This window comes from Dasypus novemcinctus, chromosome 9 (assembly GCF_030445035.2).
Source record: "Dasypus novemcinctus isolate mDasNov1 chromosome 9, mDasNov1.1.hap2, whole genome shotgun sequence".
Lineage (NCBI taxonomy): Eukaryota > Metazoa > Chordata > Mammalia > Cingulata > Dasypodidae > Dasypus > Dasypus novemcinctus.
In genome coordinates, this window is record NC_080681.1 from 14,986,817 (window position 1) to 15,011,157 (window position 24,341).

The window sequence follows — 24,341 nt, forward strand, 5'->3', positions numbered from 1 at the left end:
TAGAAAGAATTTATTTAGGAAAGTAAAGAACAGAGCTTGCTGAGAAATGGGAGAGAAAGACAGAAATACATAACCAAGATTTGGTGCAAGTTCTTCTAGGCAGAGAGAGCCTCCATTATCTTTTTTTTTTTTTTTTTTTTAAAGATTTATTTATTTATTTAATTCCCCCCCCCCCTCCCCTGGTTGTCTGTTCTTGGTGTCTATTTGCTGCGTCTTGTTTCTTTGTCCGCTTCTGTTGTCGTCAGCGGCGCGGGAAGTGTGGGCGGCGCCATTCCTGGGCAGGCTGCACTTTCTTTTTCACGCTGGGCGGCTTTCCTCACGGTGCACTCCTTGCGCGTGGGGCTCCCGCACACGGGGGACACCCTTGCGTGGCACGGCACTCCTTGTGCGCATCAGCGCTGCGCATGGCCAGCTCCACACGGGTCAAGGAGGCCCGGGGTTTGAACCGCGGACCTCCCATATGGTAGACGGACGCCCTAACCACTGGGCCAAAGTCCGTTTCCTCCATTATCTTTTGACCTCTATTATTTCTGATGAGGTCAGCTCTCATTTGTATCCTAATTTTCCTGTATATAATTTTTTTTCCTGTTTTCAGGATTTTCTTTTTACTGTTGGTGAAGCAGTTTGATATGGTTATGAATTCCAAAAATAGATATTGGATTATGTTTGTAATCTGATCTGTACCTGGGCATGATTAAGTTATGATTAGAGCTTTGATTGGGCCATATCATTAGGGCCTTGAGTCCCTGCCTCTTGGTGGCTGGGAACTCACAGATAAAAGGCATAGCAAAGGACAGAGTTTTTGATGTTAGAGTTTGATACTGAAGCCTTAAGCTGGAGCCCCAGGAAGTAAGCTCACAGAAGAAAGAGAAGCAAGCCCCAGAAGAGAGGAACCCTGAGCCCTGAGCCCAGGAAGAAGCAAGTCCTGGGAAGAGAGGAACCCTGAACCCAGAGAAAAGCAAGACCCTGGAAGGGAGGAAATCAGGAAGCCTGAACCCTCACAGATGTCGGCAGCCATCTTACTCCAACATATGAAAATAGACTTTGGTGAGGGAAGTAATTTATGCTTTATGGCCTGGTATCTATAAGCTTCTACCCCAAATAAATACCCTTTATAAAAACGAACCAATTTCTGGTATTTTGCATTAGTACCCCTTTGGCTGACTAAAACAGTTGGTTTTTCACAGTTTGATTATGATGTGCCTAAATGTGGTTTCTTTGTATTTTTCCTGCTTGGATTTACTGAGATTTTTGGATCTGGAAGTTCATGTTTATCATCAAATTTGTGAAGTTTTTGGCCATATTTTCTTCAATTTATTTTCTGCCCTTTTTGGATCTTTATTTATACTGTGTTAGTCTGATATTGACTCAGGACTGATGCTCTGTTCATTTATTTTATTGTTAGAAAAGTTATAGGTTTACAGAAGAATCATGTGTAAGATACATAAAGAGTTCTCATATACCACCCTATTATTAACACCTTGTATTAGTGTGGTACATTTGTTAAAATTCATGAAAGAACATTTTTATAGTTGTGTTACTAATTGTAGTCCATTGTTTTGTTTTGTTTTTTAATTTTTTATTTCTCTCCCCTTCCCCCCCCCAAGTTGTCTGCTCTCTGTGTCCTTTCACTGTGTGTTCTTCTGTGACCCCTTCTATCCTTATCAGCGGCACCAGGAATCTGTGTTTCTTTTTCTTGCTTCATCTTGCCGTGTCAGCTCTCCGTGTGTGCGGCGCCATTCCTGGGCAGGCTGCACTTTCTTTTGCTCTGGATGGCTCTCCTTACAGGGTGCACTCCTTGCGCGTGAGGCTTCCCTATGCGGGAGACACCCCTGTGTGGCATGGCACTCCTTGCGTGCATCAGCACTGTGCATGGACCAGCTCCACACAGGTCATGGAGGCCTGGGGTTTGAACTGCCGACCTCCCATGTGGTAGACGGATGCCCTATCCATTGGGCCAAGTCTGCTTCCCTATAGTCCATTGTTTACAATAGAGTTCACTGTGTTGTTCTGTTCATTTAAAAAAATAACATTTTTTTCTCTGCATTACTGAGACTGGATTATTTCTATTGATTTAATGTTCTTTGACCCTTCTGCCATTAGCAGACTGCTGATAAACAATGAATTTTTCATTTCATATGATATAGTAATTTTTAGTTCCAGAATTTTCTTTTGGTTCTCTTATAATTTCCATTTTTTCTCCTGAAGTATTCCCCATCTGTTCGTTCATTGTGATCATATATATTTTTAAGTTATTGAACACATTTATAGGAACTGCTTTATAGTTGTAATTTGCTAATTCCAATATCTAAGCATCTCAGGCTCAGTTTCTATTGACTGCCTTTTCTCTTAACTATGAGTCATGTTTTTCTGTTCCTTTACATGTCTAGTCATTTTTAAACTGCACATTGTGGGCCTATTGTAGAGACTTTGGATTCTGTTATCTTCATCTGAAAAGTGTTGATTTTTACTTTATAAGGTAGTTAAGTTGGTTGAACTCAAAATGCAAACTCTGTCTCCCTCCTAATGTATACGAGCTGAAGTCTGTTCAGTACTTAAGCCTTCATTCTGTTGTTTTCACTGGTCCCTTTGGAGTTTCCCTGGCATCTTCTCAGTTCAGAGGTCAGCCAAGGATTTAGGTAGATTTTATACAGTAGATTCTGGTATATTTCTCTCTGTGGCTTTCACACTTTTTTGCTGACTCTTCAAGCTAGTAAAACTTCAACTTTCTGGTTGACTTATGGCTTACACTGTGGGGACTGGGGAGTGCTCTCAGCTGGAAAGCCTTATACGTTGAATCTCATCTCCTGAAGTTCAACTCCCCTTTAGTTTTTGCCAGCTTTTGATGGCTCTCCAGTGCTTTCAAATAGTTGCATTTTTCATTTTACCAAGTTTTATAATGTTTATCTGCAGGAAGGTCAGCCAGGTACAAGTTACTCTACCATCACCAGAAGTGGAACCTCATGCTATGTTTTAATTCTCCATTCATACCATACTATTGAAACTTCTTTGCTTTTATACATTCTTTATTTATCTGGACTATTCTTCCTTTTGCTGTCTCTTGCCTTTACTTAGCATATTCCTGATCATCTTCAAAGAGCACGTTCTTACATAAGCGTTTCTTTTTACTTCCCACAGCTTTTGGTAGAATAGATTTTTTATTCCTTTGAGACCTTGCTGAACCTTACACAGATTTTATACCATTTATTAGACTACCTTCTTCTGTATGGCAGGGATTATTTTTTTAATAGCACACATATTTGCTGCTACAAAAATTGTTGAAAGAATGACTAAAAGTTCAGTATTCTTTTCTTCAACCCTTAGAAACATTTTTGCTTTAAAGTGCTGAAGGCATCAAAATATTTTTGGTTTGTAGGTCAGCTAGACTCTTTGTTCTCCCTTCCTCCTACCTTAAAAATTCCTGTTAAAAAGCTTTGGGTCTAGAGTTGTTTTGTGACTTCTTAAAGATGTTATCCATTTCCTTCTATCCTTTCAGCTTGGCTTTTATTAGAACTTTCTTATGTTTAAAAGAAAGGGCATGGTTTATTTTGGAAAAATAAAACATTTTGAAAATATAAAGGACTTTTCTTTCCTGTTAGTTGACATTTGACTTCTTCCACAAAACTTAATTTTTGTTTAGAATTAATATTGGAAATAGAAATCTTTCCATTGAGTGATAAATTGTAATTGCTTGTTACTGAAATTATTTGAATTATGGTTTTAAAGTAATAAGAAGCTTAGTAAAATATTTTAAAAATTTTCTGAAAGCAAAATACACTGACTTAAAAATCCATTTGACTTTTTAGACATTGGAAAATTAACTTTTAAAAAATGTTTTAAAAAAATTAATGCATGGGAGGGGCTTCACCTGGGGCATACTTCCAAGGCATATGAATGTGTTCAAGTTTCCATGGGGTGGAGAGCCACACAAAAACTGAAAGATGTCGAATTCCTATCCTGGGGAGCTCTGCTACATTCTCTAATGGGGCAGCAAGAATCCCCTGAGTACAGGGGTAGTGCCTAGCGAAGGAGGAGGGACCATTGTGCTGGGCCTTTGATATTGATGATTGTACTTATAAACCTTTTCTTTTGAAATTCAAAGTAGTCTCTATGTTGCCTAAGTGTTACCTCCCAAGGGCCTCCTTGTTGCTCAAATGTGACCTCTCTCCAAGCCAAACTCAGCATATAAATGCACTACTCTTCCCCCCCTCCAGCATGGGACATGACTCCCAGTGATGAGACTCCCTGGCACTGAGGGATTATTACCAAGTGCCAACTAGCAGTGCACCTGGAAAAGATCTTGACCAAAAAGGGAAAGGGTAAATACAAATGAGTTTTTATGTCTAAGAGACTTCACAGTGAGTTGGGAGGTCATTTCAGAGGCTACACTTATGCACATCTCAGCAGGATCTCATTGATTGCCACAGTAAATATTACCAAATTCAAATAGTGGGGCTCCTGAGGGCTCTAGAGACATTCAGACACTGTAGGCAGGGCAGACAGCTCAGGAGTTTGGCCCTCTGCCAGTGGGCCTTACTTTGAAATTTATGCTCCCCAGTGTGACAAAGTTGGACTCATTTGTGGTTTCCCTACACATAGCTCTTCTGCCTCTTCTATTTGAACTTACAGTTGCTACCATACTTGGTAGGTGTATGTCCAAGAGACTTAAATCTTTGGTCCATCCATGTGCATTTGGGCCCTGAATCTCAGCAGAATTGCAACATATGCTCTCCAGTTCATTGGACTCACCCAGGACAATTAACAAGGAGATGATGATGGACAACGCCCATTCCAAGGAACAGAGAGAATCTGCAGTTGTAAGCAAGATAGTTCCATCCATCTGCCCAATGGGATCTAAGCCTACTCTCAATTTTGGGGCAGAGTGGGTATCACCACCCCCAAATCCTCAAGATTGGGGAATGAACAGTGGACTAAAGTAGACTATTATTCTACTCTAAACGTATTGTTATTCTAGCAATGGAAGGACTTTTATCATTGATATGGAGGCAGTGGCCACCAGAGGTTCTGAGGGAAGGGAGAAGGAAAAATAGTTATAGTATGGGGGCATTTTCAGGACAGTAATTGGAATTGTCCTACATGATGTTGCAATGATGGATGCAGGCCATTATATATTTTGTCATAACGTACAGTGTTCGGTGTGACAGAGTGTAAACTATAATGTAAACTGTGGTCCATGGTTAGTGGCAGTGCTTCAATGTGTGTTCATCAGTTGTAACAAATGTACCACACCGATGATGGATGTTGTTGATGTGGGAAAGTGTGGGAGGGGTAGGAAGTGGGGCATATGGGAATACCCTATATTTTTTATGTAACATTTATGTAATCTAAAGTATCTTTAAAAAAATGTAATTGGAAAAAGAAAAAAGAATTAATTAGTCCCTTAAAAACAAATTTGGTCTCCTTTTGTTTTAGGAACTTGAGTTTCATTTCCAGTCTTTGACATTGGCATTATTCAGCTTTTTAATCATATTTAATGTTTTATATTTTGTTTTTCACAGGTTTCGCTATATTATCCTGAAACAGAAGTTTTTAGAAGCTTTGTGTGTTAACAATGCAATGTCAGCGGAAGATGAACCGCAGCATGTAAGATTTTTATTCCTGAAGGTTTGCGCCATAGTCTTGTTTTCAGTCATAAATATCTTTTCGCAACAACACAGATTAGCCTCACGAATTTTCAAGGTTTTTATAAGCTGGGATTAGGCAATATTGGTTATTTTACAGATGTGTAGTACTTTAAATCTAAAGTGCTACCAAACTTGTTCAGTAATTTAAGTCAAGATGATATATGAATGAATGACTAGCTGGTTGGATATTATGTGACCCCTTCATAGATTTAGGTAAACAGGAGATGTTTGGCTTTATGTCTCTTCATCATTGCTTTTTTTCTTATCCCAGAAGGAGATTATATTTCCTGACCACCTTTTGATCTGTTTTCAGTGTTTTCTTTGATACAGAAGGTAGTCTTTCCATAAAATGTTTGTTTTTTTGAAAAGTTATATTTAGTGATCTTAAACTTTTTTTGGTTAGATAGTTACTTTTAAACTTTTAATATTTGCATTAGGTTACATCCAAAGCCAGGGAAATTTTTATTAAATGCCTTTAAGTGTCCACTGAAGTAAACCAAAAATATATTACAATGGGAACTTTCACATATAATAGAGAAATGTTTGTGGGATAATGATGTCCAAAAATGAAAATAGAACTGGATTGTGACTCAGGTGACCTAATTTTATTCTATCTTTGTCACTAACCAATAAATTATTTTGGTTAAATCCACACCTTAAATTTTCCCATATGTAAAATGTGGAGGTATTTTATATAAAATAAGGAGGACTAAGGAGCTCTAAGGATCTTTATAGCATTAAATGCTTATAGTTCTAAAGTAATATTCTCTAAGAAATTATTATAATTAAGCTTTCTCTTGTTTCGTTTCTTTACTGTTTTTGTCGTAAGTGACCTGTAGATATTACCTTCTCTTATTTTTTATTTTTTAAGTATTTATTTTGTTTATTTCTCCCCACCTCCCTTGTTGTTTGCACTTGCTGTGTCTGTTCATCTTCCTTGTTTCTTTTTTGAGAAGGCACTGGGAGCCAAACCTGGGACTTCTGATGTGGGAGGGAGGTGCCTAATCACTTGAGCCACCTCTGCTCCCCGCTTTGCTGTGTCTCATTTGTTTCTCCTCCCCATTTCTCTTGTTACTTTATCTTGTTGTGTCACCCTTTCATGTTAGCTTGCCATGCCTGCCTGTCAGTTCAGCTTGCTGTCTTCTTTAGGAGGCACCAGGAACCTCTGCTCCCCGCTTTTTTGTGTCTCATTATGTTCCCTCTTCTTGTGTCTCTTGTTGTGTCAGCTTGCTGCATCTGCCTGTTGCACAAGTTGTCGTTAGGAGGCACCAAGGTCCGAACCAGTGACCTCCCATGTGGTAGGTGGGAGCCCAGTCACCTGAGCCATATCTGCTTCACCCCCTTCTCTTGATTTGATTTCTTTGCCCACATGAATTTGTCCTAAGGCAAGTTTTGGGCCAAGAGAATGGCTCCTTTGCCTTTGAGTAAGCCGGAGTAATAGAAAACTTTATGAACATTTGATGGCTGGCATGCTTCAGTTTCTATCTAGAAAACTCAATTATTTTTATCCTTAAATAAATATATTTTTTGGAGACTTCTGGGAAAATGGAGGATTAGACACAGGACTCATTTTTCTCCCAGAAAACATAGCTATAGGACAGGCAGAAATGATATGAAAAAATATTGTAGGGTTTGGGGCACCAGGGGAAGGCTGGACACCACCCAGAATAGAGAGAGGCAAAGAAAAAGAATCTCAACTAGAAAACTCAGTGAGTAAAAGCTGTAGCTGCAACTGCTGGCGCCCATCCCCACACACTCAGAGCAGACAGCTTTGAATCTTCTGGCCTCTGACTGGAGGCTACACACAGAGCGGGGTGCAGGGTTCTGCCTCCCCAGGAAAGGGGAGAGAAAGAGACTGAGCCTAAATTGATTCATCTTTTGGTCAACATATTTGGTCTACTCTGTTCCATTAGCCATTCCAGGCTGTATAGGGCCATGAAAATGTTTGCCCTGGGAGCTGGCAGGGACAAAAGAGATCCAATTCTCACAAACACCCTCCCCACTGACTGGGGCTGGTTGTTGAAGATTCAGAGGGAAGTCGAATTATTTCCTCCTCAGGTAAAGTGAGTGGGCTGCCGGCAAAATTTGGAGACAGCCTCTGAAAAAGTTTGATTTGGGAGGCTCTGAATAGTCCTGAGGCATGATCCTCTGTCATATTGTTGCAGTTGGTGTTGCAGGGAACTGAGAGGGCTGCTGAAAACACCATCTGCTGGCAGACCAAGGAAATTGCATCTGAGAAAATTAAAAGTAAATAAATATGAGAGGCTTTCTCCGGCCTATACAACCTTCCTTCCCAAGACCTTTGGAAGTGGGTCTGCAATCCATTACTGGGTCCATGGTCCATATCTGAGTAACTAAACAGGAACAATCCTAAAGAGCTAGAACAGGGAAGTGGATTTGGCCCAACGGATAGGGCGTCCGCCTACCACATGGTAGGTCCAAGGTTCAAACCCAGGGCCTCCTGACCCGTGTGGTGAGCTGGCCCATGCACAGTGCTGATGTGTGCAAGGAGTGCCATGCCACACAGAGGTGTCCGCTGCATAGGGGAGCTCCACGTGCAAGGAGTGCGCCCAGTAAGGAGAGCTGCCCGGTGCAAAAAAAGTGCAGCCTGCCCAGGAACGGCGCCGCACACATGGAGAGCTGATACAGCAAGATGACACTACAGAAAAATGAGACACAGATTCTGGGTGCTGCTGGCACAAGTGGACATAGAAGAACACACGGTGAATGGACACAGAGCAGACAACTGGGGGGGGGAGTGGTGGGGAAGGGGAGAGAAATAAATAAAAAATAAACCTTAAAAAAAAAAAAAAGCCTAGCTCTGTCCAGCAGATATATCTTACTAAAAAATGAAAAAGAGAGAGCTAGAATGGGTTGAACCAAGAATCAAAGATGGGCAATAACACACAGACTCCTGCCACTAAATCCCTAAGCAAGAGAGATAAATTAAGCATCAGAGTAAACTCACCATCATAATCTGATGCCTAGATATCAGCAAAGAATTATGTCTTACTAAGAAAAAGGAAGAAATGGCCCAAGCAAAGGAATATATCAAAGCCCCAGGTGAGATGTAGGATTTGGACAACTAATCAGTGAGGTTCATATAAATCCTCTAAATCAAATTAACAAATTCAAAGACAATATGACTAAAGAGATAAAGACATTAAGAGGACACTGGATGAAGAATTTGAAAATTTATAGAAAAATAACAGTTTATGGGAATGAAAGACATAATAGGTGAAATAAAAAAAAACACATTAGAGGCATATAACAGCACACTCAAAGTGATAGAGGAAAGGATAAGTGTTGCAGAAGACAGGACAGCTGAAATTGAAGACAGAGAAAAGAATGGAAAAAATGGAGCAGGGTCTCAGGGAAAATGATAACGTGAAGCACAACAACATATGTGTCGTGGGAGTTCTAGAAGGAAAAGAGAAGGGAAAAGGGGAAGATAGAATATTTAAGGAAATAATGGCTGAACATTTCCCAACTCTCAAGAAAGAAATTAATTTCCATGTCCAAGAAGCACAGCATACCTTAAACAGAATAAATCAGAATAGACCTACTCCATGACACATACTCCTCAGAATGCCAAACACCAAAGATAAAAAGAAAATTCAAAGACCATCAAGAGAGAATCAAACCGTCACATACAAGGATGCCCAGTAAGATTTAGTGCAGATTTCTCATCAGAAACCATGGAGTGAGTAGGCAGTGGTATGATACAATTAGAATACTGAAAGAGAAAAATTGCCAGCCAAGAATTCTGTATCCAGAAAAATTGTCCTTCAAATATGAAGGAGAGTTTAAAATATTTACAAATTATAAAATATTTACAAATTATAAAATACTTACAAATAAGAGAATTGTTAAATAAATAAATAATTAATTAAAAGGGAGCCTTAAAGCCTGAAAGAAAAAGGCAGATAGAAAGGCTTGAAGGAGAGTGTAAAAGTCCAGACTGGCAGAAAGGATAACCAAAAGAGTAGAAAGATGAAAATAAGATATGACATATGGGAAAACGGACTTTGGCCCAGTGGTTAGGGCGTCCGTCTACCACATGGGAGGTCCGCGGTTCAAGCCCCGGGCCTCCTTGACCCGTGTGGAGCTGGCCCATGCGCAGTGCTGATGCGCGCAAGGAGTGCCATGCCACATAGGGGTGTCCCCCGCGTAGGGGAGCCCCACGTGCAAGGAGTGCACCCATAAGGAGAGCCGCCCAGCGCAAAGGAGGAGCACCCTGCCGAGGAATGGCGACGCCCACACTTCCCGTGCTGCTGACGACAACAGTAGCGGACAAAAGAAACAAGACGCAGCAAAAAGACACAGAAAACAGACAACCGGGGGTGGGGAGGGGAATTAAATAAATAAAAATAAATCTTAAAAAAAAAAAAAGATATGACATATGAAAGTCAAAGAATAAAATGGTGGAAATAAATAAATAAATACATAATTTACTGTAATGTAATTGAATGCTAATGGATTGAACTCTCCAATGAAAAGATACAGACTGGCAGAATGGATAAAAAAATACTTGTACCATCTATATGCTGCCACAAGAGACTCATCTTAGAGCTGGGGAAACAAATTGACTGAAAATGAAAGGTTAGAAAAAGATATTGCAGACGAACAGTATCCAAAAAAGAGCAGGGATAGCTATACTAATATTGGACAAAGCAGACTTTAAATGCTAAAAATTATGAGATGCAGAAGGCTATTATATATTTATAAAAGGGACAGTTTACAGGAAGAAGTTAAAGTTGTAAATATCTAGGCATGTAACAAGGTACCCCAAAATACATGAAGCAAACTCTGGGAAAACCAAAGGGAGAAATAGACATCTCCACAATAATCACTGGAGACTTCAACGCTTTACTCACATCATTACATACAACAACTAGACAGATGATAACAAGGAAACAGAGAACCTGAAAATATGATAAATGAGCTAGACCTAAAAGACATACACAGAATGTTGCACCCAAACTCAGCAGGTTATACATTCTTCTCAAGTGTTCATTGCTCTTTCTCCAGGATAGACTACATGTTGTGTCACAAGGCAGGTCTCAATAAATTAAAAAAAGATTACAATTATACAAAGAACCTTCTTAGATGATAATGGAATGAAACTGGAAATCAATAATACATGAGAAAGAGGAGAATTTGCAAATGTGTGGAGGGTAAACAACACATTCCTGAACAATCAGTGGGCCAAAGAAGAAATTGTAAGAGAAATTAGTAAATATATTGAGACAAATGAAAATGAGAACACAACTTATCAAAACTTATGGGATACAGCGAAGGCAGTCCTGAAAGGGAAATTTATAGCCTTAAACTCCCATACTAAAACAAAGTAGGGGGAAACGGACTTTGGCCCAGTGGTTAGGGCGTCCGTCTACCACATGGGAGGTCCGCGGTTCAAGCCCCGGACCTCCTTGACCCGTGTGGAGCTGGCCCACGCGCAGTGCTGATGCGCGCAAGGAGTGCCGTGCCTGCCACGCAGGGGTGTCCCCTGCGTAGGGGAGCCCCACGCGCAAGGAGTGCGCCCCGTAAGGAGAGCCGCCCAGCGCGAAGGAGGGAGCAGCCTGCCGAGGAATGGCGCCGCCCACACTTCCCGTGCCGCTGACGACAACAGAAGCGGACAGAGAAACAAGACACAGCAAAAAGACACAGAAAACAGACAACCGGGGGAGGGGAGGGGAATTAAATAAATAAAAAATAAATCTTTAAAACAAAAACAAAAAACAAAGTAGGTGCTAAAGTCAAAGACCTGACTGAACATCTGGAAAAACTAGAAAAAAAAAAACAGTAAACCAATCCCAAAGCAAGCAGAAAGAAAGAATAATAAAAATTAAGCAGAAATAAATGAAATTGAGAACAAAAAAAGCAGTAGAGAAAATCAACAAAACTAAAACCTGGTTCCTTGAGAAGATCAATAAAATTGAGAAACCCTTACCTAAACCAACAAAGTAAAAAAGAGAGAAGATGCAATTAAATAAAATCAGAAATGAAAGGGGAGATTTTACGGCTGATCCACAGAAATAAAAAGGATTGTAAGAGGAGATTATGAGAAACTGTATGCCAACAAATTAGACAACATAGATGAAACAGAAAAATTCCTGGAAATGCATAAAAAAGTATAAGAACTCAAAAAACCAATCACATTTAAAGAGACTGAATCAGTCATCAAAAATCTCCCAACAGGGGAGTGGGTGTAGCTCAGTGGCTGAGTGCCTGCTTCCCATGTATAAAATCCTGGGTTCAATCCCCACTACCTCCTAAAAAATAAATAAAAACATCTCCCAACAAAGAAAATCTAGGACCAGATGGTTTCACAGGTGAATTCTCTAATGAACATAGATGAAAAATTCTCAACAAAATACTTGCAGTCGAATCTAACAGTATATTAAAAGAATTAGACCAAGTGGGATTTGTTCCTGGTATGCAAGGTGGTTCAACACAAAAAAATCAATTAATGTAATATACCACATTAATAAACTGAAGGGATAAAAACACATGATCATCTTGATTGATGCAGAAAAGGTATTAGACAAAATCCAGCATCTTTTTTGATAAAAATACTTTAAAAGATAGGAATACAAGAAAATGTAGGAAACACCTTCAGCATCTTCTGGTAGTTGGTGGTTTCTTGGATCTTATACCCAAAGCACACGGAACAAAAGAAAACATAGATAAATGGGACTTCCTCAAAAAGTTGGGGGGAAAAAAATTGAATATAGATTTGCTACATGACCTGGCAATACCACTACTGGGTATATACCCAGAAGAACTGAGGGCAGTGACATGCATAGACATCTGCACACCAATGGTCATAGCAGTGTTATTCACAATTGCCTAATGATGGAAACAGCCCAGGTGTCCCGTCAGCTGATGAATGGATAGACAAATTGTGGTGTATACACATGATGGAATATTATGCAGCTGTAAGAAGAAGTGAAGTTGTGAAGGATATAACAACATGGATAAACTGTAGTGCAGTGAGACTTCATTTGAAATATGAATATGGGTAATATTGCATATATAAGACATTTTCTTTGAAACTGAACAAATGTACTTTAATATAAGATGTTATATATCAGGCAAAAATATAAACAAAGCAAAATATGGACAGTAGCATATAGTAATATATTAATAACCTTCCATTAAGAGTTAAAAGAAAGAAATATACTAAGTGAAAGAAACTAGACAAAAGGTACTACATATTGTTTGACTCCATCTTTTAAAATACAAATACAAATAAATTAAGCAAACAGAATAGCAGCTATGTACAAAAGGGAAAACATAGATTGAGAGGTGATTATTATGGGTTAGAGCTTTTTTGTGTTGGTATGGTTTTTGTTTATTATAATTATTGGAATAATGCTTTAATAACAGTCTTGAAGTGATGAATGCACAATGTACAAATACCATTGATTGTACACTTTGAATAGATTATACACTTTGGATGGGTAATACACTATGAGTGGATTGTATGCTTTATAAATATATATCAATAAAATTGATTAAAAAATAATACTAAAAAAGAATTGGAGAAGTCCATGTAAAAATTTTGAGTATTGGATAATGTAATTGCCTTTGTGAGTAGGAAGCTTGAGAGTCATCAATTAAAGGTGGGATAAAAGTTTCATTGCTGCATGAACACCACTCTCAGGGCTACCTTTGGAAGATAATGTGTATATATTGAAATAAACTCAGAGGCTCCACTCACCTTCCAGGGCTCTGCCTGGGCTTCAAGCCTCTGCACTGGGACCAATACTCAGGATACCCACATGAGGGGGCCACCGGAGGCATGGGCCCTCCCTCAGGGGAATTGTGGCCCCTACATCCCTGCCTCCTAATCACTTGCAGGATGCCAGCACCTCTCCCTTATCAGAGAAAGAGGAGTTAAAACAAAGAGCAGAAATCAGCAATGTGCGTGATCCTCTTTGCTCTCATCACCATCCTCAACCTCCAAGAGGTCCAAGAGTGTCAGTGAAGTTCCCATTACCACTCTCTCTGCTAGGCCACATCCGCTGCCTGTTAACCTCAAGAAGTGGAATATCACCAATGGCTACGTGATGCTGCTCTCTAGGTGCCACCAGTGCATGATGAATGTCACCAGCTCCAGTTAACTACTGGCTACAATGCTGGCTTTGAGATTGAGCAGCCAACTGCAGCATCTGTATGAATAAAGTGCCACCACGAACTACTCAGCTGATGTGGGCAGTAAGACCACTTTCCTTATGATTCCGTGTGCTGTGAAGGCCCTAGGAGTTTGTCTTTGGGACCACAGAAATTGTGTTTGTCTTCTGCCACACCAGCCTCCCTTCCTGCCTGCCATCTCCGGCCAGCCTGGTGTGCAGTCTCAGCCTGACCTGCCTAGAGGGTCTGTTCCTCCAGCATGTATTGCTCTGAGGATGTGGTCATACCTTCTTGCCTCCCTCTGGTCAAGTTTCCTAGAAGATTTCTCTTCGTGTCCAGCTCGTAGTATGGATCTTAGCTTGAGTCATTTCCAACAAGCTCCGGTGTGACCTCTTGTCTCCAGGAGGGCTTCCTCCCAAGAGGCTTTGCCTTAAGAACATGCTTACCCTTTCATACCTGAGGGGCCTCTTCAGGAGAGCATCCTTCTACCAAATCTTTTACTCTGAAGGCAAATTTCGCTCAGAATACCATTCTCTGACTAGCCTGTTCTGGAGAGCTCTCCTCTCAGCATGCCTTGCTCTGAGGTAACAAAGGCTCCCAGTATGCAATGCCTCTAAGATTGCACAGGCATTTTATTTTGGGAGCTGTTTTAACTGGTCTTGCTTATTTTTAATTTGGTTACCAGTTGCTCCTTGCTCGTATAAATGAATTTAGTTGATTTGTGGTGTTGACCTTGCATCCTGTAACTTGATAGACTGACCTTTTGGGTCTAGGAGATGTTTTATAGATTCCTTGGGATTTTTTTTACATAGACAGTCGTGCTGTTTGCAGATAGAGGCAGTTTTATTTTTTACTTTCTGGTCTGGATGCCTTTTATTTCTTTTTCATGCCTTGTATCACTGGCTGGGATTTCCAGAATGGTGTTGAATAGAAATGGTAGGAGTGGACATCCTTGACTTGTTCCTGGTCTTAAGGAAAAGCATCCCGTATTCACCATTGAGTATGTTAGCTGTGCGTTTTCTGTAGCTCCCCTTTGTCAGGTTGAGGAAGTTCCCTTTTCTTCCTAGTTTGCTGAGAGATATTTTGTTGCGATTGGATATTGAACTTGGATAAATACTTTTTCTGCTTCAAAAATGTGTATTTTTTAAAATGTCCAATCTTTAACTCTGAACTAGAACACTATCTTTATAGATAAAAGTTTAATGTGTTAACCAAATTTTTTAAAACATTTTTTTATTAGATAAGTTGTAAGCTTACCAAACAATCATGGATAATGTGCAGAATTCCCCTATATCATTCCTCCACCAACACCTTGCATTATTGTGGAACATTTGTTATAGATTGTGAAAGAACATCATCAAATTATTACTATTAGATTAGTGCAAAAGGAATTGCAGCTTTGAGCCATGAATTTTAAATAGTTATAACTAGGCTCAAACATATCTTTTAAAATTAAAATAGGAACCATTACAATCAACATACTTTTGCCAATGAGAAATAAGTTTGTTTATTCCTGTAGTGTAAAAATCCATACTTCGGGATTTGACAAAGTCTTGGAAAGCATTTTCTCCTCCTGCTGGTTGTGGAAGCGTTTTCCCCTACAAAAAGTTCTGAGATGCTTGAACAAGTGGTAGTCAGTTGGCAAGAGGTCAGGTGAATATGGTGGATGAGGCAAAACTTCGTAGCCCAATTCGTTCAACTTTTGAAGCATTAATTGTGTGACATGCAGTTGGTGTTGTCATGAGAAGAATTGGGCCCTTTCTATTGACCAGTGCTGGCTGCAGGCATTGCAGGTTTTGGTGCATCTCATCGATTAGCTGAGCATACTTCTCAGATGTTATGGTTTCAGTGGGATTCAGAAATCTGTAGTGGATCAGCCTGGCAGTAGACCACCAAACAGTGACCAAGACCTTTTTTTGGTGCAAGATTAGCTTAGGGAAGTGCTTTGGATCTTCTTGGTCCAACCACTGAGCTGGTCATTACTGGTTGTAGTATAAAATCCACTTTTCGTTGCATATCACAATCCCATCGAGAAATGGTTTCTTTTGGTTACATAGAATAAGAGAAGATGGCACTTCAAAATGATGATTTTTTAAATTTTCGATCAGCTCATGAGGCACCCACTTATCTAATTTTTTCACCTTTCCAGTTTGCTTCAATTACTGACCAAACATAGAATGGTCAATGTTTAGTTCTTTGGCAATTTCTCATGTGGTTTTAAGAGGATCAACTTTGATGATTGCTTTCAATTTGTTGTTGTCAACTTCCGACGGCCAGCCACTACACTCCTCATCTTCAAGGTTCTCGTCTCCTTTGGAAAACTTCTTGAACCACACACTGCACTGTACATTTGTTAGCAGTTCCTGGGCCAAGTGTGTTGCTCATGTTGTGAGTTGTCTCCACTGCTTTATGACCCATTTTGAACTCAAAAAAGCAAATCACTCAAATTTTTCTTTTGTCCAATATCATTTCCATCGTCTAAAATAAATGTAAAATAAACAGCAAGTAATAAGTCATTAGCAAAAAAACATAAAGCGAGAAATGTACATTAAAATGATGTATTACAGGGAAGCAGCTGTGGCTCAATCAGATGAGCTCTCGTCTACCATATGGGAGGCCCTTGGTTCCCGTCCTGGGGCCTCCTTGTGAGGGCAGGCTCGCCCACACACTGTGTAGTGCTGTCCAGCCTGCAGGCACCACGGCGCACCGACTCAAGGTGATGCAACAAAAAGAAGGGAGACTAGCGAGAACACAGAAGAGCCCTCAGCGAATGGAGACAGAGAGTGGACAGCAAGCAAAAAGCCGCACAGGGGGGAGGGAAATAAAAGACAGAAGACTGTACAGCAAATGGACACAGAACAGACAGCATGCAAAAAGCCACAAGGGGAGGGGGGGAAATGATGTATTACATAACCACATTTATTTAAAAATGTATTACAATATCAAAGGGCAAATTTCAACAATGCAAAATCACAATTACTTTTGCACCACACTAATACTATGGTCCATATATGTTTCCATACATCCCCTAATTTAACACCATGTATTAGCATTGTAAATTTGTGTTAACCAAAGTTTTTGATCTTTTTATTATAGTACTGATAATATTTTGGTTTCTGGCTTGAAAATTATTACAAATCTTATAAAATTAGATGAGTATTTTGTGGTGCTAGAGTTTTCCTTCTGTAGTTTAATAGTTTATGAAAGTTTATCTTTGTATGTGAATAAAAGAATGTCTTATTGTTTTGATATCTCACCGCATCTGTTTTTATACTGTTCATTTATATTTTTCTTACAGCTGGAATTTACCATGCAAGAAGCTGTGCAATGTTTACATGCCCTAGAAGAGTACTGTCCTTCTAAAGATGACTATAGCAAGCTCTGTTTGCTTTTGACTTTGCCTCGTCTGACCAATCATGCCGAATTTAAGGACTGGAACCCCAGCACTGCACGAGTTCACTGTTTTGAAGAGGCTTGTGTTATGGTTGCAGAATTCATCCCTGCTGATAGGAAGCTTAGTGAGGCTGGTTTTAAAGCAAGTAACAATCGTTTATTTCAGCTTGTAATGAAGGGCCTACTTTATGAATGTTGTGTAGAATTTTGTCAGAGTAAAGCAACTGGAGAAGAAATTACAGAAAGTGAAGTACTTCTTGGCATTGACCTCTTATGTGGTAATGGTTGTGATGATTTGGATCTGAGCTTGTTATCTTGGCTTCAGAATCTTCCATCTTCTGTCTTCTCTTGTGCTTTTGAACAGAAAATGCTTAATATTCATGTTGACAAGCTTCTGAAGCCTACAAAAGCTGCATATGCTGATCTTTTGACTCCTCTTATCAGTAAACTTTCTCCCTATCCATCATCACCAATGAGAAGGCCTCAATCAGCTGATGCCTATATGACCCGCTCTCTGAATCCTGCTTTAGATGGTCTAACTTGTGGACTAACCAGTCACGATAAAAGAATCTCAGACCTTGGGAACAAAACTTCTCCAATGTCTCACTCCTTTGCTAACTTCCATTACCCAGGAGTACAAAATCTTAGTAGAAGTCTTATGCTTGAGAACACAGAATGTCACAGTATTTATGAAGAATCCCCCGAGCGGTAAGTATTTACTCATAAAAATTAGGAAATCTCCACAACCTAATTGTGGTGTATGGGTGTGTGTATTTAAGTTCAAGTCCTAATTGTATTAAGTTAGTCCTTGTTTTAGTTTGCTAAGCTGCTGAAAGCAGATACCATAAAATAAGTTAGCTTTAACAGTGGCAGTTTATTAGCTTACAAGCTTACAGTTTTAAGGCTGTGAGTATGTCCAAATCAAGACATCATCAAGGCTATGCTTTCTTCCCAAAGACTGGCTGCCAATGATCCTTGACTCCTCTGCCACATGGCAAGGTACATGGCGGTGTCTGCTGGTCTCTCCCTTCTCTTCCAGGTTTCATTGCTTTCAGCTTCTAGCTTCCATGGTGTTCTCTCTATTCATCCCTTTTATAAAGGACTCCAGTAAGAAGATTAAGACCCACCCATGCCACGCCTTAATTGAACTAACCTCGTGAAAACCTACTTGGTTTAGTTAGGTTTATGCTCATAGGAATGGATTAGCTCTATTTTTATTTTTGGATTAACTTTAACTTTAACAAGAACATTATTTTCTGGGATACTTGTTCCAAACCACCACTTCTTGAAAGTTAAAGCAATTTCCAAGTAACTTTGGAAAGTGCTTTTAAAATTTTGGTAATTTAAATTATAAGGGAAGACCTTTATTTTTATATCTTATGTTATTCTTTTGCTGGTTATAAAGGCAACACATGCATTGAAGAAAATTTGGAAAATATAGAGGAGAATTAGAATGAAAATTGAAATTTCATACTTTTCTATGAATACATTTTTTTCAGTTGGGATATGCTGTATATATTTTCATGTAAATGCTTTTTTCAGTTGATAAATCATGAATATTTCCCCATATTCTTATTTCTTGAGATGAGTGTTTAATAATGAGTTGCAGTATGTCATTTTATGACTGTACCATAATTTTAGCCAATTTCTTATTGTAGGGCATCAGGTTGTTTCCAGCTTTTTCTCCTGCAAGTAGTACTGTAGTGAACAGCTGTACACACAAACATCTCTGATGATTTCCACTTATCTTTCTTTAGTAATTCTTTATATACATGGAGGAAATAAGTGTTGAAGCTGCCACTCAGTTTTTTCTTAACCCAGGCATGAAATAATGACTTCCCGATTAGCAGTTCTTAATTTCAGGGGTTAGGAAAGTTTCTGCCTTGCTTTACCAGAAGACCCATTAGACATATGACTGGTTTCCTATAATCCAGAGTTTGTACTATGAAATATTACTACTGACTACAATAAATTTATTTCATGAAAGAGCACAAAAACCAAACCTTTTCATATCCACATAGGATAATGGGATGTACTCTGTGCTGGGAAGGAGCACTGGACTTGGAATTAGTATTTCTAATTAAAGCAAGAGGAGCTCTGTAGTAAAGGTATAAGAAATACAGTATAAATATATAGAGAAGCATTTTCTAAGTTGCTACTAGTTTGTAAAGGAGGTAGTTTGTGCTTCTTTAATGTTCTTTAAAGAGAGGAGTAGTTGTCTAGGGTGAATTAAGTAAGAGACTTTCAGAAGGCTAGGTAGGGAATAGTAGGTGACTTCTTAAGGTACCTTACTGCTGCTTATTTAATTTTTGAAAGCTAGAGATGATAGTAGTGATGAAAAGATATGAATATAATTTTATACAGCAGCATCCTGTAATTTAAATTAGAAGGGAATAGGGAGTCTTTAACACTGGTAGATATTATCTTAAACCTTTCTCAGACTTGCCAGTCTCTGGAGAAAACCCCATTTTATGGGTTACTAGACTTCAATTTAGAGGAACTGCTGGTGTTTCTCTGTTTCCATAAGATGACAAGAACTTTTTTGTTAGTATTTGAAAAGCCATGTTTGATTTGGCCTTGTGCAGTAGTAGGATTGTCTGTACGGAGAAAAAAGACTCACAAAAATCTGGCCAAATCTGACTGTACATGTAATGTTGCCTAGATAAAGAAAGTAGTAGAAGTTGAGGAATGACTGGGTACAGATGGCAAGAAGTAGAGTAAAAGTTATTAGACCATTATAGAATAAGCAGAGAGGTAAAATGTAACATGTCAAAAAGTAACAAATACTTATGTTACCAGTTGAGCAGTAGCAATAATCCAGAAAACATCTGAAATTGGACAATTTGTGAGTCAAGGCAGTGTGGAATAATGAAAAAAACATGGTCTTTGGAGTCAGACTTTGGTTTGAACGATAGTTTTGTCATTTACTAGCTGTGACCTTGGGAAAGTTACTTAATCTCTCTGATCTCAGTTGCCTATAAAATAGGATAATGGTGTTGACTTGCAAAATAAGATACAGCTCCTGGCAAGTATGTGATTGGTGCTGAATAAATGTAAATTTCTCACTTTCAGAGCTCATACTGTTTGTTGGTAAGGACAGTGTGTCAAAGAGCTGCTAATAAGAAAAGTGCTATGGGAGAACTGTGTTGTGAATGTATAAAAATTTACTTTGCTTGTATTATAAATACTATAGGTGTAATTTAGAAATGATTGGGAAGCTCACCTAGATCTATTATGTTAAAGATATCACATGAGGAGTTGCCTACTTTTTTGACAACAGTGTTCTTTTAAAAAATAGTTGACTGTCTACTGTGTACTTACACCATACTATATACTTGGGATACAGTGGTTAAGTTAAATAGTGAACAAAAAGATAAAACACAAAGCGTTTATAAAGGTGTGTGCATTGTTTTGTAAGGATATCTTTTCACTTAAACAGAAATAAAACAAAAAAGAAAAATCAATTAAATATGAAAGTTTTGGCTGTAATATTCTCAAATTATCACAGATGGGCTAGCATTGAATTTGGAGTCTGGAGATCAGGGTTCAAGTCCTATCTATTTATCAGCTATGCAGTTGTGGGAAAATCACTTGTCATTTGATTCTATTTCCTCATCTGTGAAATGGGGATAATAACTTATTTCACAGGTTACTGTACAAGTTAAATGAGATAATGCATATGGAAATACTATATAAATTCAAAGGTCAATCAAAAATTACTTTATGATGATGGTCACTTTTTTCTATCTCTATGCAGTTAATTCTTACAAATTCTATTTTTATGGACATACAAGGGGGCTTCTTATGTCAACAGTAGTATATAGCATAATCTGGTAGCTGAAAAATCTTTCTTTATGTAGGTCTTCCTACTTTGTCCTCTGGATGTGGGTGTATGTATGTATGTTTAGGAACTCAGGAGTTGTATATTGTGAATCTCATTTCTAACTAATATTCCTAGTCATCTCATTCATTCAACAAGCATGTGAGTGTCTGTTTTATGCTAGGCCCTGGAGATACAATGGTGAGTATGATCTGTTTCCTACCCTTTAAAGTTTCTATTTTACTGGAGGCTATAGCCAAATAAACAAACAGTGGTTGTAGTACACTGTGTTAAATGCTGTAATAGGCATGATAGATGAAATGTGCTGAGGTAGCATGTAGGAGGTGTGCCTTACTTAGATTTGGGGGAGGGGGATCAAGGAAGGCTTGCCAGAAGTGAAGGATGACTAAAAGAGTTGGCTTAGAAAATGGGAAAAAGGGGGCTAGGAGAGATGTGTTTCAGACAGAATGATATGTTCGGAGGTGCTGAAGTGTGAGAGAGAACTAGGACACCAGTTCCTTCCTTAACATTCCTTAAATGTTGCAGTGTGTAAAGACAGATACAAATTCATTCCTAGGCCATAGTTCATTAAGATTAAAATTTTTTTTGATATTTAGTAAAAATACAATTGTCTATATACTTAATCTCTGAATTCACTGTTGCTTTCTTATATGGGAAATGAGGGTTTTAGCAAAGCAAAAGTTTATTTATTTTAAAAGTTAAGTTGCCAAATCTCAAAAATCAGTTCAGCTATCAAATCACATTTACATTAAATGTATAATTGAAATAAGAGAATTATTTATAAAGAGCTCACTTTCATTCATTTTGTGTATTTATGTTATCTGCCAGGGTATTTTGCTAAATAATTTTTTGGGCCCTGTTTGTTTTATTCAAATCTTATAAAGATCTCAATGAAATCTAGCAGTAATCATGGATAGATTATTTATTTGGGATTATGATTTGAATAAAACAGTCTGTTCTCCTTTCTCCCATAACTTTTTCTGCTTTAGGGTATATTTCATGTCCTTTTTTTTTTTCTTTAAAGATTTATTATGCTTATTTTTTTCTCCCCACCCCCTTGTTGTTTGCATTTGCTGTGTTCGTTTGTTGTGTGCTGGTTTTCTTTTTAGGAGGCACTGGGAACTGAACCCAGGACCTCCGATGTGGGAGGAAGGTACGTAATCACCTGTACCACCTCCGCTCCCTGATTTGTTGTGTCTCTCATTACATTTTCTTCATGTCTCTTGTTGCATCATCTTGTTGCGTCAGCTTGCTGTGCCTGCCTGTGGCATTAGCTTGCTGTCTTGCTCGTCTTTTTGCGCTGGAAAATGAACCCAGGACCTCCCATGTGGTAGGTGGGAGCTCAATCACTTGAGCCACATCCGCTTCCCATGCTCTTTTTTTTTTGGTGGATAATTTAGTAAATACAGGAAAGTATAAAAGAGAAAAAGTCAAACTCTAGAATGTGACACTATACTCATTGCCTTTACTTCAGTAATTTATTAAAAATTTTGAGTACCTACTATGTGCAAGGATTAGGCTAGGCATTGGGGAGTGAGTGGTGAATAGTATGGATACAGTCTTTGTCCTTGTGTTTATGTAATGAAAGAGAAAGACATTAAACAACAAATCATACAGTTATCTAATGACAATTGTGTGCTTTACTCTCGAGATCAGAGAACTTGCCTCAGTTTAGAGATCTGAGAAGATTTGCCCAAGAAAGTGATGCGTAAACTAAATAATGAGAAAGAGTTAGTGAGGCAAAGGAGAATGAGGGGAATAGAAAAACATTCCAAGAAGAATAAACAGGCTTTGTAAGTCCCACAGGCAGGAAGGAGAGAGCCCTGAGACCAAGGAAAGGAAATTAACTCTGTGTGGCTGGAGTTTGGGGAGTGAGGGAGAGAAAATAGCGCCAGAGGAACCTGGAAGGGAGAGCAGGGGTACATCATGCAGTGCCTTTTCCCAGGCCTCTTAGAATCAAGTCCAACTTTGAAAAGTTTTTTTTTAATGATTCACTTAAAACCAGCGAGTGTAGCAAGAGAAGAAAAGAGACTTTAGAAGTGAACTGTGAGTAACTAAGGTTGGGCAAGGACTGATGAACCAGCAAGTAGACTAAGAAGAATTCTTTTTTGTTTCTATTGAACCTCCTTTTTTGGAAGTTATGTCTAATTTCCAATTCCACTTGTCTCTTCTAAATACTAATTCTACTTAGCCTCTGTATAACATAGAATGTACTATTTTTAAAGGAATTTAGAGATCGAATTCCTCATTTTATTCTCAACTCATATGGTTCATCCTAGTACAGACTTTGGCTTGCCTAAGCCATTGCAAGACACTGGTCTTGATTTTTAGTTCACTGTTATACCAGTGTACCTCTCTGCAGCATTTGACATTGATGACCTAATCCTTGAGATTCTTTTCTCTATTGTCTTTGTGACTTTCTCTTCTCTGGATTCTTATAGGTTCTCTTGACAGTACTCCTTTTAATTCCTCTTCACTGGCTCATATTTTCCCATTTATCCTTAAATAAAGACATTTTCCAGGGTTTTGTCCTTGACTTCCTTCTTTTCTTGTACAGTTTTATCCATTCACAAGGCTCCTAATTAGCGCTCTGCTCTGTGAATCATAACTATATTTTGATATGGATTACATGCAGAAACCACCTCCTTAAAGGCAGAGATCATTTTACTTGTTCCCATGATGCTTTGTATCAATAGGTAATATGTATATCTGTTTGGCATTCATCATCTTTGCATGATGCTAAGTGTTAAAAATTTTGATCAAAGTACTATGAAAAATAGAAATTGCCAATGTTTTTGAAGAATATTAAGAACAACCTAACATAAGATCTCAAGCTTACGAGTGAGGATACATGAAAAATATTGGTGAGCGTATACGGCTCAACCAGTTGAGCACCTGCTTCCCACATGGGAGGTCCTAGGTTCGGTTCCCAATGCCTCCTTAAAACAAAGACAAACAACAAGCAAACAAACAAAAAAACCAACTCAGGGGAGCTGATGTGGCTCCATGTTTGAGCACCAGCTTCCCACTTATGAGGTCCCAGTTTCAATCTCCAGCCCCGTACCTAAAAAAAAAGATATTTGGGAAAATGTTTAGGTTAATGTTTAGGTTTGTGCAGATAGACAAAAAAAGCCTTTTAATAAAATCCCAAAGTTCGTAAAAAGAATTTAGACATCAGGTCATCCAACCTATCATTCAGTATATAGATGAATCTGAGACACAGAAAATGTGAGTTTCCCAAGTTCACACAACTGATTTTTGATTGAAGCCCCTACCCTCCTTGTATTATAATTCAGTGCTCCTCTATTATAAGCACATTCTAT

General features: G+C 38.7%; 1 protein-coding gene and 1 long non-coding RNA gene across 5 annotated transcripts in view; one reads left to right on the top strand and one right to left on the bottom strand.

The window, feature by feature from the left end:
* Positions 1-24,341, top strand: part of WDR47 (WD repeat domain 47) — an 82,001-nt gene that overhangs the window by 23,817 nt on the left and 33,843 nt on the right. For all 4 annotated transcript variants that reach the window (XM_004448976.5, XM_058303091.1, XM_058303092.1 and 1 more), the window contains 2 exons: positions 5,520-5,604; positions 17,083-17,885. In XM_004448976.5, the coding sequence (XP_004449033.1) occupies positions 5,520-5,604; positions 17,083-17,885 (888 nt within the window). The remainder of the gene's footprint in view (positions 1-5,519; positions 5,605-17,082; positions 17,886-24,341) is intronic.
* The window catches only part of LOC131279696 (uncharacterized), a 51,155-nt gene continuing 39,505 nt past the window's right edge, over positions 12,692-24,341 (bottom strand). Inside the window, exons 7-8 of the long non-coding RNA XR_011649606.1 lie at positions 24,003-24,082; positions 12,692-16,262 (exon numbers count right to left, since the gene is read on the bottom strand). This is a non-coding gene — a long non-coding RNA (uncharacterized lncRNA). The remainder of the gene's footprint in view (positions 16,263-24,002; positions 24,083-24,341) is intronic.